Consider the following 12,944-nt stretch of genomic DNA (forward strand, 5'->3'; position numbering starts at 1 on the left):
GAAATTAAATAAATAAATAAATAAACCTCGACTTCGGTTTCGACTAGGGCGATGTGCGTTGGGTCTGTCGGTTGAGTACTTGGTGTGCATTGGCTCTCTAGACTGTCGGCCAGATGTTCGGCCTTTTCTATATCATCGAACGCTGGTGGTAGGTTCGGTCTGGTCAATGGAGGCATTGACGCTACAGTCTCTGATCGAAGCGATTTCGCCAGTTTCCAGTAGGCCTGGTGAGATGGCGAAATTGCTTCGACCGCTTCGCTTACGCTTACGCTTGGTTTCAGAAAGGTCTCCTGCGCTAGCATTAAATCTATCTGATGGGTTGTTAGGAAGTCACGAACGAGATCGGTCTGGGGTTTGAGGCCATTTGCGTTGAAATACGCTATGGCCAGAGAGCGGGGTTTTACCCTACTTGTGTGGTGTTCCCTAATAGGTGTACAATCCATAATGTATTTATATAGAGTTGGATTTGGATCGCCACATGGCGTCCAAGAGGGAGTAGTGTTCACAAGCTGCAAACATCATCTCATGAGGCGAGCTCGCAACCCTGAGTTTGGTGGCTAGGATCTTGAGTTCTCCAAAGTCGAGAGCCTGCATGAAGGCTCCGATAGTTTTGAAGTCCTCCGCTCCTAACGTTGGTTGGTTTTGTGGGACTGGATTTACTTTACGGACAGTAGGATAGTTCATCTTAGTGGCTATGGAGGGCTTGGGAATGACTACTGCTGGCTCAGAGCGGGTCGTTTCAGGGGCCTTTTGTGCCACCATAGAAGGAGGCTTGACCCATGCATTAGGGACGGGTGCGGCTGGTACCGGGAAGGCATTAACCGTAGGAGCTGAAGGGGATTTCCCTGAAGAGTTAGCCTTGGTAGCAGGAGGGGGGCCTTTCTGACTGATTTTTTACGGGGAGCACGGGGGCATCCTCGATAGCTAGCTGGATGGCCCTCAGTCTCACAAAGCACACAGCTTGGCGGGTCTGGACATTTCTTGGGCCTGCTACATTCAGATGTGCCGTGGTCTCCCAGACACTTGACACACCTGGGGCGTGCAAAACAGTTTTTGGCCTAATGGCCGTAGAGTTGGCACCTATGGCACTGGGAAGGGCCAATTTGGAAACGGGGGGGTTCTATTACGATGCCTGATAGCAAGCAGACGGTTTTAATGTTGAAGACCTGTCTGGCTTCAACTGAACGGGGGAGGATAACTAAAACCATGTCATATGGTTTCCTCAGTTTGTTGTACATCCTATGTGCCTCCTTTATGGGTAGGCCCTGAGATTTGAGATCGTTTACGATGGTTTCGATCTCGAATTCCTTTGGGATGCCCTTCATAACCACCCGCAGCATCTTTTCATCTTCTAGGGCATAGGTATGGTAACCTATATTGTCCGCCCTAAAGAATTTGGTGACCTTTCTATGGTCATCCTCTGTGGCTACTTGGAGCCTAATGGCGTGTGGGGTGGAGCGAGCCGAGATTATAGTCATGCCGTTTGAGTGCATGAATTTTGAGGTTTTGTCCCACTTGGACTTGTCCCTAATAAAAATAGGCGGTGGGAGTTTATTTTTCAGCCCTTTTTGGCCGGAAATTTGTGGCTCGCCTTGGACTGCGGCCTGGAGTATAGGGGCAGACCCGGAGGGAGCATCCTCTGGGTTGGGTTTTTTAGTAGGAGGTGGCGTAATGATGGTTTTCGCCTTTCGTTTTTTACGGCCTTTCACGGGCTGAAAACCGTCGGAATCTGAGTCGGTTGAAGTGGCGTCAGAGAACGGCGGAATGCTTACTTCTGAGTCAGAAGGGTTTTGGACATCCTCCTCCATCGGGGAAAGTACTGGAGAAGATGGAGGGCTGGGTGAGGACGGGCCCTGCGGTGATGCAGGGATTGTTTTAGCGATGGGACGGGTTGAGTGCCTACGTGAGTAGTACATGCCGAGCACATTCGGGTAGCATTATTTTAGGAATGCTTCCATGTCCTCCAACGGGGACTGTGCCATAATGGCACGAATGAAAATCTGTTCCTCCCTGCCTAAACAGGGAGGTGTGTGCCTAGCGTGTGGCCCTAACGTCTCAATCTGGTGGATCGGGGTGAGTGCCAAATATTAAAACTTACTCGTGTACGACGTGCGGGCTGGAACCACGCACGTACAGGTTGCTTGCACCGGGCAGAGCCTCGGGCAAGCGAACTACACTGTCCTAACAACGAAGACACAAACACTGCACTGTACACACTATACACTGTACCCTGGGGATACAATGTAAAACGCACAACACAGCACTCGCGTTAACACAACTCCGCGCCAGGTAGCGCGGCGGATACGTGCCACGTGGCTCGCAGGTGGCGGCGGATGACGCACGAGGTGACGCACAGGGCGTCGTCTAGCGGTGACTCACGGCGGGAACGGACGCGCAGGCACGACCGTACGCGACGAGAGCCGGAGCGAGAAATACTGACGCTGTCAACCTAATGCATGCCTTTTATAATGGTATCCAACCCTCCCCTCCACAATGAAATGTAAACAACTGATGACAGTTGTGTGATAATAAGGTTATAGATTAATTATTCGCATTAAATCTGCGAATAATCATCTGTTTACTGATTGTTGGTAAAAATATGAAGTAAAGGAGAGCTGGATACATTGATTTGTTCATTCAGCAGTGTAATCCTACTGTTGTTATTGTGAAGACACAATAACAACAGTATCGTTCTAGATAGGTCACCCTGTGGTTCAAATGACCCATAACTTTTTCAACATGGTCCTGTAGCCTATTAGTCGCTGTGCCGGCTCGCTTGCAGCGCATGATGATGCGAGTGCAGGGCTTCGATGTCAAGGTGAAATACGTGCCCGGCAAGTATATGTATATCGCAGACACGCTGTCGCGAGCCCCTTTGGCTGACTTGATGCATGATCGCGTATCTGAGGCGGTTGATGTGCAAGCGTGTTTCATGATAAAGAATGCATCATATAGTGATGAAAAACTGGCATTAATTAAAAAGGAGACGGCGGCTGACAGCGACTGTAAACAGTTGTTTAAGTACATAAATAATGATTGGCCGCGAAATAGACGCGACGTAAACAAGAGAGTTGAAAATTAAGGAGGAGAAAGAAGAGCTAATTTTGGCGCAAAATGCTGCTGGCACTTCGCACATCGAGCAGCTGAAGGAGCATGCAGGGTACTCTAATACCTTGCTAACGGGTGTTGTCGTCATCCTGACGATTGGAGCGGCCGTGGTGCTGTACTGGGCCTACAGGAAGTGTCATCGGGAGATGGTACAAAGTCAGCTCCAAGAATTTTCGTTAAGAAGGTATGCCAGCCTTCTTAGGAGGCGATCCAACCCCCCGGATGGCGTCGGTGAAAATTTGCCGATTTGAAGAAGTGTGTGAAATGTGAAGTGTCTAGTGTCTGGTGCGTAATAATACTTGCGGCCCTACGTGTGTAATTGCATATAATCGTAACATATTATAATAGCGTATAATCGTAATGTATTAAGTGTAATATTAGTATATAACCCTATCTATATATATAAAAGCGAAAAGATACTCACGTTCAAAACGTATTAATACAGGTTTTGACTAAACTACTGAAGCTAGAATCATGAAATTTGAAATATAACTTCATTTTATAATGTAGATGCGCACTAAGAACGGATTTTTTGATATTCAACCGTTAAGGGGGTTAAATGGGGGTTGAAAGTTAGTATGAAAGTCCGTCAGTTTTAAAGCAAACTGGATGAAAATTGGTACTTAGCTTTCTGATTTAAAGTAATAAAAATCTAATCTAAGGGTTTTTCCAAAATCAACACTACAGGTGGTTAAATAGGGGTTGACAGCTTATTTTAAATTTTGCCATTTTGGAAGCCAGCACTATGAAAGTTAGCCATTGCTTTACTGGTTAGATATAAAAGAACTTTAGTTCTACCGTTTTTGGAAAATCAAGCCTTATGTGGGTTAAATAAGGGTTGTAAGTTTGTATGGAATTCCCCCAGTTTTGATGTAAACTCTATAAAAATCGGTATTTGGGTTTTCGATTATAAATAATTAAATACCTATTTCACCATTTTTGGAAAATCAACCCTTAAGTTGGTAAAATATGGGTTGACAGGTTATTTTAAAATTTGCCAATTTGAAAGCCAGCACTACGAAAGTTAGTCATAGCCTTACTGATTAGATATAGTGGAACTTTAATTCTACCGTTTTTGGAAAATCAACCCTTATATGGGTTAAATAAAGGTTGTAAGTTTGTATGAAAGTCCCCCAGTTTCGATGTAAACTGTATGAAAATCGGGATTTGGGGTTTCGATAGAAAATAATTAAACACCTATTTCACCATTTTTGGAAAATCAACCCTTAAGTTGGTAAAATAAGGGTTGACAGCTTATTTTAAAATTTGCCAATTTGAAACCCAGCACTATGAAAGTTAGCCATTGCTCACTGGTTAGATATAGTGAAACTTTAATTCTACCGTTTTTGGAAAATCAACCCTTAAGGTCGTTAAATAGGGGTTGGAACTGTATTTTATAATACGTTAATTTGGAAGCAACCACTATGAAAAATTATCATTACAATTAATGAAGCATATAAGTCACGGTTTTTTTTAGATTTTTAGATAAACCCTTAAGACTGCTATAAAAGGGTGTATGCATTATGCCTTTCTGTTAACACATCTGTTTCAGCATTTTTTGCAACTCAACAATCAACCACCATTAGGGTACTATAAGTAAAGAAAGTTTCTATAAAAACCGTTATTGAAGTTACTTCCTTTAGCGTGTCTGGAAAAACAACAGAGTGCAGAGAGGTTTAGTGTAGGGTGAAATTCCACGGGCCATCGTAACATATATTTTTTTACATGGGAATGTATTGCGCGTGTTGAAGTGCAGATCGACGGTTTTTTAGGGTTCCGTACATAAAGGATAAAAACGGAACCCTATTACTAAGACTTCGCTGTCTGTCCGTCTGTCTGTATGTCACAGGGCTCTATCTCTGGAACCGTAATAGATAGACATTTGAAATTCTTACAGAGGATGCATAACGGTGGCCGCTATAACAACAAATACTAACAATAAAAAAAGTTGAGAACAAAAATGGGGAATTTTGTATGGGGAGCCCCCCCATACAAAAAACTGCTATTCGATATTTTTCCAACTAACTTTTAAAGCGTTAGAGGTAGGCAGTTAACATTTTCCAAAATGTGTACTTTAATGGCTGCTAAGTACAATACTAAATACTAGAAATTAAAAAAAAAAAAAAATTTTGGTTGTACGGAATCCTCAAGGTGCGGGTTTGACTTGCACTTGGCCAATTATTATTAGTAACGCGCCTCGGGCCACAAGGAATAGTCGCGGGCCATACACCACCCGTGGGTGTCGGGTTGCCGACCGCATGTGTTGAATATTAGCTTTCAGACATTTGATGATAAAGTATTTATTGATGCATATGTACATTGGAATGTTTTTGAAATTCTACTAAGGAGGTAAAAGAAGTGTTATATGTATATATAAGGGAATCTTTTAGGTTCGAAGTTAGAAACGTAAAATTTCAGATAACGTCTATTCAGACAAATACACGACAACGTGGACGGGTGCAAATTTCATATATGATAATACGTAATTTTGGTATACTGTTTGAGTGCATGAATTTTGAGGTTTTGTCCCACTTGGACTTGTCCCTAATAAAAATAGGCGGTGGGAGTTTATTTTTCAGCCCTTTTTGGCCGGAAATTTGTGGCTCGCCTTGGACTGCGGCCTGGAGTATAGGGGCAGACCCGGAGGGAGCATCCTCTGGGTTGGGTTTTTTAGTAGGAGGTGGCGTAATGATGGTTTTCGCCTTTCGTTTTTTACGGCCTTTCACGGGCTGAAAACCGTCGGAATCTGAGTCGGTTGAAGTGGCGTCAGAGAACGGCGGAATGCTTACTTCTGAGTCAGAAGGGTTTTGGACATCCTCCTCCATCGGGGAAAGTACTGGAGAAGATGGAGGGCTGGGTGAGGACGGGCCCTGCGGTGATGCAGGGATTGTTTTAGCGATGGGACGGGTTGAGTGCCTACGTGAGTAGTACATGCCGAGCACATTCGGGTAGCATTATTTTAGGAATGCTTCCATGTCCTCCAACGGGGACTGTGCCATAATGGCACGAATGAAAATCTGTTCCTCCCTGCCTAAACAGGGAGGTGTGTGCCTAGCGTGTGGCCCTAACGTCTCAATCTGGTGGATCGGGGTGAGTGCCAAATATTAAAACTTACTCGTGTACGACGTGCGGGCTGGAACCACGCACGTACAGGTTGCTTGCACCGGGCAGAGCCTCGGGCAAGCGAACTACACTGTCCTAACAACGAAGACACAAACACTGCACTGTACACACTATACACTGTACCCTGGGGATACAATGTAAAACACACAACACAGCACTCGCGTTAACACAACTCCGCGCCAGGTAGCGTGGCGGATACGTGCCACGTGGCTCGCAGGTGGCGGCGGATGACGCACGAGGTGACGCACAGGGCGTCGTCTAGCGGTGACTCACGGCGGGAACGGACGCGCAGGCACGACCGTACGCGACGAGAGCCGGAGCGAGAAATACTGACGCTGTCGTGGTTTTCTTCTTCCAGGGCCTCTTTTGGCCCCGAAGGTGTCCTTTTTAAGGCTGAGCCTTCTGAAGGAGGAGTCTCCCGCTGCCTGTGAAGACAGGCAGGTCATTGGATAGGCAGACAGGGAGTCCCCTGTCATGCCTAGTTGGTCGCGGAGGTCTGGTGCTGCTGGCGCTGCAGGACGGTCCGGGGTTTTACTACCCCGCTTTCTGCGGGGGGAATCTTTGTAACCGGCGTAGGGCCCGCTACTCGCAATGGGCGGACATCATTATGATGCCGCTCCGAACAGCCGGCCCTACGTCGTGGCCCTCACTTAGTGCAGTTATTATAGACTGCAGCATCTTCGTTAAGTCCTGCAGCAGCCTCAGTTGGTTGACGCAGGCCTCCTTGTTACTCCCCCGGCTCTGCTCCTCTCTGGGAGTGGGAGCGGGGGTTGTGGCGATCCGTGCCTTTCTCCTGGGCTTCTTCTGGGCAGCGGGAGCTGGTGCGGGTGGTGCTGGAAGGGGGGCGACCTTAGCCTTCTTCCTCCTTCTTCGGCTCCTCTTTGGAGCTCCGCGACGGTCAGTTGGTCCGTTGGCTGCGGCCATGAGGGAGCCAGCCTGCTGCTGCTCAACCTCCGGCTGCGGCTGTACAGGACCGGCCGACGGATTCAGTCTTGGCCTCTCTGTCGGTCTGGTGGAGAGGGCGATCGTGCCAGCGCGCTTATTGCGTGCCTCCCGCCGAAACACCGGGCATGCGGTGTGGTTTGCGGGATGCGGTCCGCCACAGTTCGCACAGGTGGCAGGTTGTTCTCTAGGTCTTGGGCACTGGTGGGCCGCGTGCTGCTCCCCGCAGCGCACGCAGGCCAAGTGCCGGTGGCAGTTATGCGAACTATGTCGGAACTGCTGGCAGCGGTGGCATTGGGCCGGTCCTTTCTTCCCGCGCCATGCCTCGATCTTGATACCGGGCATACACAGCAGCTCTCTCACTGCGTATATACCCGGTATGAGGTCTTCTGTTCGCTTCAGGATAGCGAGATGGATGCAACCGGGCCGTCCTCTGCGGGCCCGGATGGCGCGGGCGTACTCTGGTGAGTACCCTAGGTCGCGGAGCTCTTCCATGATGTCCTGCGGGTCCGTGTCCGATGGCAGCCCCCTGATGGCCACCTTCAGGCTCTGTTCCTTTGGCAGGGAGTATGTATACCAGGAGATTCTCTCCCGGGCTTCTAGGTCGGTGAGGTACGACTGTATTAGTCTGTACTCACCGGCATCCTTCGGGGAGAATCTCACTCCCTGCCCGAAGGGGCGTGCGTTAATGGTCCTCCCTAACTGCTCCTTAAGCACCTTGAGGTGTTGGTGCCAGTTAGGGAGTTTCTCCACTATAAGTGGAGGATATCTTCCGGCGGAGGGGGCTGCTGTGGGCGTTGCGGCTTCGGTGCTGGTGCTCGGTTGCGGCTGCGGCGGCGCGGCGGGGGGCGCGCTTGTGGACGCAGTCGCGGTCTCGGGCGTTGCTGGGCGATCAGGGTTCGCGGCGTATGGCGGGCGTGATACGCCTGCTGTTGCCTCTGCGAATGAGAGGGTGGCCGGCGTTGGTGAGATGCACGGCGTGGCGGTCTGTCCTCTTGAGTCGCGGGGGCCAGGGTCGGAGTCACTCCGTGTGACTCTCGGCTCCCCACTGCGGCTGCGTAGGCGTGGGTCTCGCAAAATTGTGCGCTTGGCATGTGGGGTGTCCGGCTCCTCTTCTGGGCTCCTCGGACGCCTCTGGGCGCGGTCGGCGTTGAGGCTGTCCCAGAACGCAGTAATTGCGTCTAGTTCAGGCCTCGGGCCTTCCTGGGTGGTCTGAAGCTGGTTAGATGTAAAAACATAGTCCAGCAGGCTTTCCGTGATGTCTTCGGTGCAGTACTCATCTTCCCGGAGGAGCTGCAACCTCACCAGCTCTTCGCGCCTCCTCCTGGTCTCCGGGGAGAACTCCGAGGCCCAGTCAGCGGCGGATGCCGGGGGGCGCTCGACTCCAGGGGTGACTACTGCAGGTGCTGATTGTTCCGCGATGATTATGCGGGGTGGCGGAAATGCTGGGCGCGACGGACGCGCGGCGGGTGTCGACAATGTCGCAGGCGTCGGCGTCGGCGTCGGTGTAGCTGGTCCTGGGCGCGTAGATTCCTGCTCGCGGGGCCCGGCTGGGCGCGGCGGAGCGGGGCTCGTTGGACGCGAGGGTCCCGGCGACCGCGGCGTGGATGGGGGAGCGCGCTGCACGCCAGTGAGCGTCTCCGCTGATCCACGAACAGGCGGCGCTGGGACCCCCGTCGCCGAAGGTGGGAAGCGGCTGCTGCTTGCGCGGCTGGTGGTGCTCGCGGTCTCGCTCCGACTGGTGCCGGGGCGACCGCTGGCACGCGACGAGTCGCGCTGCGGCGGGGTTGGTGCGGCTCTGCCGCGGGATTTTCCATTCTTTTGGGGCATCTCGCCCTCGCTGTGCTGGCGCCGCGTCCCGGGGGGCGCGGCGCGGATGCGGATTAGCTAGATGCTCCCCTCAAGCGATGTTAGCGCTGTCCCTTTCTCACCCGAATATTAAAAATATTCGGGTAGAGAAAGATTTTTCGGTTCGTGGCACACGTGCGAGCTGGATGCTGAGTGGCGAGTTGTGGCGATCCACTGACGCTGTCAACCTAATGCATGCCTTTTATAATGGTATCCAACCCTCCCCTCCACAATGAAATGTAAACAACTGATGACAGTTGTGTGATAATAAGGTTATAGATTAATTATTCGCATTAAATCTGCAAATAATCATCTGTTTACTGATTGTTGGTAAAAATATGAAGTAAAGGAGAGCTTCCAGCTCATACATTGATTTGTTCATTCAGCAGTGTAATCCTACTGTTGTTATTGTGAAGACACAATAACAACAGTATCGTTCTAGATAGGTCACCCTGTGGTTCAAATGACCCATAACTTTTTCAACATGGTCCTGTAGCCTATTAGTCGCTGTGCCGGCTCGCTTGCAGCGCATGATGATGCGAGTGCAGGGCTTCGATGTCAAGGTGAAATACGTGCCCGGCAAGTATATGTATATCGCAGACACGCTGTCGCGAGCCCCTTTGGCTGATTTGATGCATGATCGCGTATCTGAGGCGGTTGATGTGCAAGCGTGTTTCATGATAAAGAATGCATCATATAGTGATGAAAAACTGGCATTAATTAAAAAGGAGACGGCGGCTGACAGCGACTGTAAACAGTTGTTTAAGTACATAAATAATGATTGGCCGCGAAATAGACGCGACGTAAACAAGAGAGTTGAAAATTAAGGAGGAGAAAGAAGAGCTAATTTTGGCGCAAAATGCTGCTGGCACTTCGCACATCGAGCAGCTGAAGGAGCATGCAGGGTACTCTAATACCTTGCTAACGGGTGTTGTCGTCATCCTGACGATTGGAGCGGCCGTGGTGCTGTACTGGGCCTACAGGAAGTGTCATCGGGAGATGGTACAAAGTCAGCTCCAAGAATTTTCGTTAAGAAGGTATGCCAGCCTTCTTAGGAGGCGATCCAACCCCCCGGATGGCGTCGGTGAAAATTTGCCGATTTGAAGAAGTGTGTGAAATGTGAAGTGTCTAGTGTCTGGTGCGTAATAATACTTGCGGCCCTACGTGTGTAATTGCATATAATCGTAACATATTATAATAGCGTATAATCGTAATGTATTAAGTGTAATATTAGTATATAACCCTATCTATATATATAAAAGCGAAAAGATACTCACGTTCAAAACGTATTAATACAGGTTTTGACTAAACTACTGAAGCTAGAATCATGAAATTTGAAATATAACTTCATTTTATAATGTAGATGCGCACTAAGAACGGATTTTTTGATATTCAACCGTTAAGGGGGTTAAATGGGGGTTGAAAGTTAGTATGAAAGTCCGTCAGTTTTAAAGCAAACTGGATGAAAATTGGTACTTAGCTTTCTGATTTAAAGTAATAAAAATCTAATCTAAGGGTTTTTCCAAAATCAACACTACAGGTGGTTAAATAGGGGTTGACAGCTTATTTTAAATTTTGCCATTTTGGAAGCCAGCACTATGAAAGTTAGCCATTGCTTTACTGGTTAGATATAAAAGAACTTTAGTTCTACCGTTTTTGGAAAATCAAGCCTTATGTGGGTTAAATAAGGGTTGTAAGTTTGTATGGAATTCCCCCAGTTTTGATGTAAACTCTATAAAAATCGGTATTTGGGTTTTCGATTATAAATAATTAAATACCTATTTCACCATTTTTGGAAAATCAACCCTTAAGTTGGTAAAATATGGGTTGACAGGTTATTTTAAAATTTGCCAATTTGAAAGCCAGCACTACGAAAGTTAGTCATAGCCTTACTGATTAGATATAGTGGAACTTTAATTCTACCGTTTTTGGAAAATCAACCCTTATATGGGTTAAATAAAGGTTGTAAGTTTGTATGAAAGTCCCCCAGTTTCGATGTAAACTGTATGAAAATCGGTATTTGGGGTTTCGATAGAAAATAATTAAACACCTATTTCACCATTTTTGGAAAATCAACCCTTAAGTTGGTAAAATAAGGGTTGACAGCTTATTTTAAAATTTGCCAATTTGAAACCCAGCACTATGAAAGTTAGCCATTGCTCACTGGTTAGATATAGTGAAACTTTAATTCTACCGTTTTTGGAAAATCAACCCTTAAGGTCGTTAAATAGGGGTTGGAACTGTATTTTATAATACGTTAATTTGGAAGCAACCACTATGAAAAATTATCATTACAATTAATGAAGCATATAAGTCACGGTTTTTTTTAGATTTTTAGATAAACCCTTAAGACTGCTATAAAAGGGTGTATGCATTATGCCTTTCTGTTAACACATCTGTTTCAGCATTTTTTGCAACTCAACAATCAACCACCATTAGGGTACTATAAGTAAAGAAAGTTTCTATAAAAACCGTTATTGAAGTTACTTCCTTTAGCGTGTCTGGAAAAACAACAGAGTGCAGAGAGGTTTAGTGTAGGGTGAAATTCCACGGGCCATCGTAACATATATTTTTTTACATGGGAATGTATTGCGCGTGTTGAAGTGCAGATCGACGGTTTTTTAGGGTTCCGTACATAAAGGATAAAAACGGAACCCTATTACTAAGACTTCGCTGTCTGTCCGTCTGTCTGTATGTCACAGGGCTCTATCTCTGGAACCGTAATAGATAGACATTTGAAATTCTTACAGAGGATGCATAACGGTGGCCGCTATAACAACAAATACTAAAAATAAAAAAAGTTGAGAACAAGAATGGGGAATTTTGTATGGGGAGCCCCCCCATACAAAAAACTGCTATTCGATATTTTTCCAACTAACTTTTAAAGCGTTAGAGGTAGGCAGTTAACATTTTCCAAAATGTGTACTTTAATGGCTGCTAAGTACAATACTAAATACTAGAAATTAAAAAAAAAAAAAATTTTGGTTGTACGGAATCCTCAAGGTGCGGGTTTGACTTGCACTTGGCCAATTATTATTAGTAACGCGCCTCGGGCCACAAGGAATAGTCGCGGGCCATACACCACCCGTGGGTGTCGGGTTGCCGACCGCATGTGTTGAATATTAGCTTTCAGACATTTGATGATAAAGTATTTACTGATGCATATGTACATTGGAATGTTTTTGAAATTCTACTAAGGAGGTAAAAGAAGTGTTATATGTATATATAAGGGAATCTTTTAGGTTCGAAGTTAGAAACGTAAAATTTCAGATAACGTCTATTCAGACAAATACACGACAACGTGGACGGGTGCAAATTTCATATATGATAATACGTAATTTTGGTATACTGATTAGGTACATCGCAACTACTTTGGACAAACTGTGTGCCAACATTTTGTCCTGCCGTGGGGTATGGTTGTGGTTATGCGTGGATTAGTGATGGTTATCTGGTAGATACATAGACCTTGGATTAAAATTTTGGGCTAGAACAGTGCTACAGTATCCCCTGCCTGCCGTATGAGACTAAAGGGGGACTTCTGGGTTTGCGGGCGGCAAGAATGGGAGCTCTAACCGCCCAGGCAGCTTCCCTGGAAAGAACAATACAATACAATACAAAAATTCTTTATTGCACACCAAAGACAAAATAAAATAAACAACAATTACAAGTAATTAAGCGTACAACCGGCGGTCTTATCACTAAAATAGCGATCTCTTCCAGACAACCATTGATTTTAAGACAACAAAATACAGTAGCAAGTGAAACAGGGTAGGGTGTACAAAATGTATATACCAACTTTAATATGTCAGCAGCTTGTATAGAACAACAAAATAGCAAAATGAGAAGAGGAAAAGAGGAAAAGGTAAAAGGAAAATAAAAGATCAAAGAGGGAGAGATTAAAGGGTTAGGTAATATTCCTTCAC

The 12,944-nt window shown here is 46.7% G+C and overlaps 1 protein-coding gene across 1 annotated transcript; it reads right to left on the reverse strand.

Annotated features, from left to right (window-relative positions):
* Window positions 1–6,574: 6,574 nt before the first annotated feature.
* LOC140757087 (uncharacterized) lies at window positions 6,575–9,293 on the reverse strand. Its single transcript, XM_073092624.1, has one exon. The coding sequence runs from the start codon at window positions 9,001–9,003 to the stop codon at window positions 6,814–6,816; it is 2,190 nt and encodes a 729-aa protein (XP_072948725.1). The 5' UTR covers window positions 9,004–9,293; the 3' UTR covers window positions 6,575–6,813.
* Between the last annotated feature and the right edge of the window lie 3,651 nt (window positions 9,294–12,944).

The sequence above is a fragment of the Epargyreus clarus genome, unplaced genomic scaffold (assembly GCF_041222505.1).
Source record: "Epargyreus clarus isolate Ecla_fem2 unplaced genomic scaffold, WU_Ecla_fem_2.2 ptg000039l, whole genome shotgun sequence".
Lineage (NCBI taxonomy): Eukaryota > Metazoa > Arthropoda > Insecta > Lepidoptera > Hesperiidae > Epargyreus > Epargyreus clarus.

Bases quoted from the DNA above. Each gene is read 5' to 3' on its own strand.
- LOC140757087 (XM_073092624.1), bottom strand. From the start codon at position 9,003: ATGCCCCAAAAGAATGGAAAATCCCGCGGCAGAGCCGCACCAACCCCG.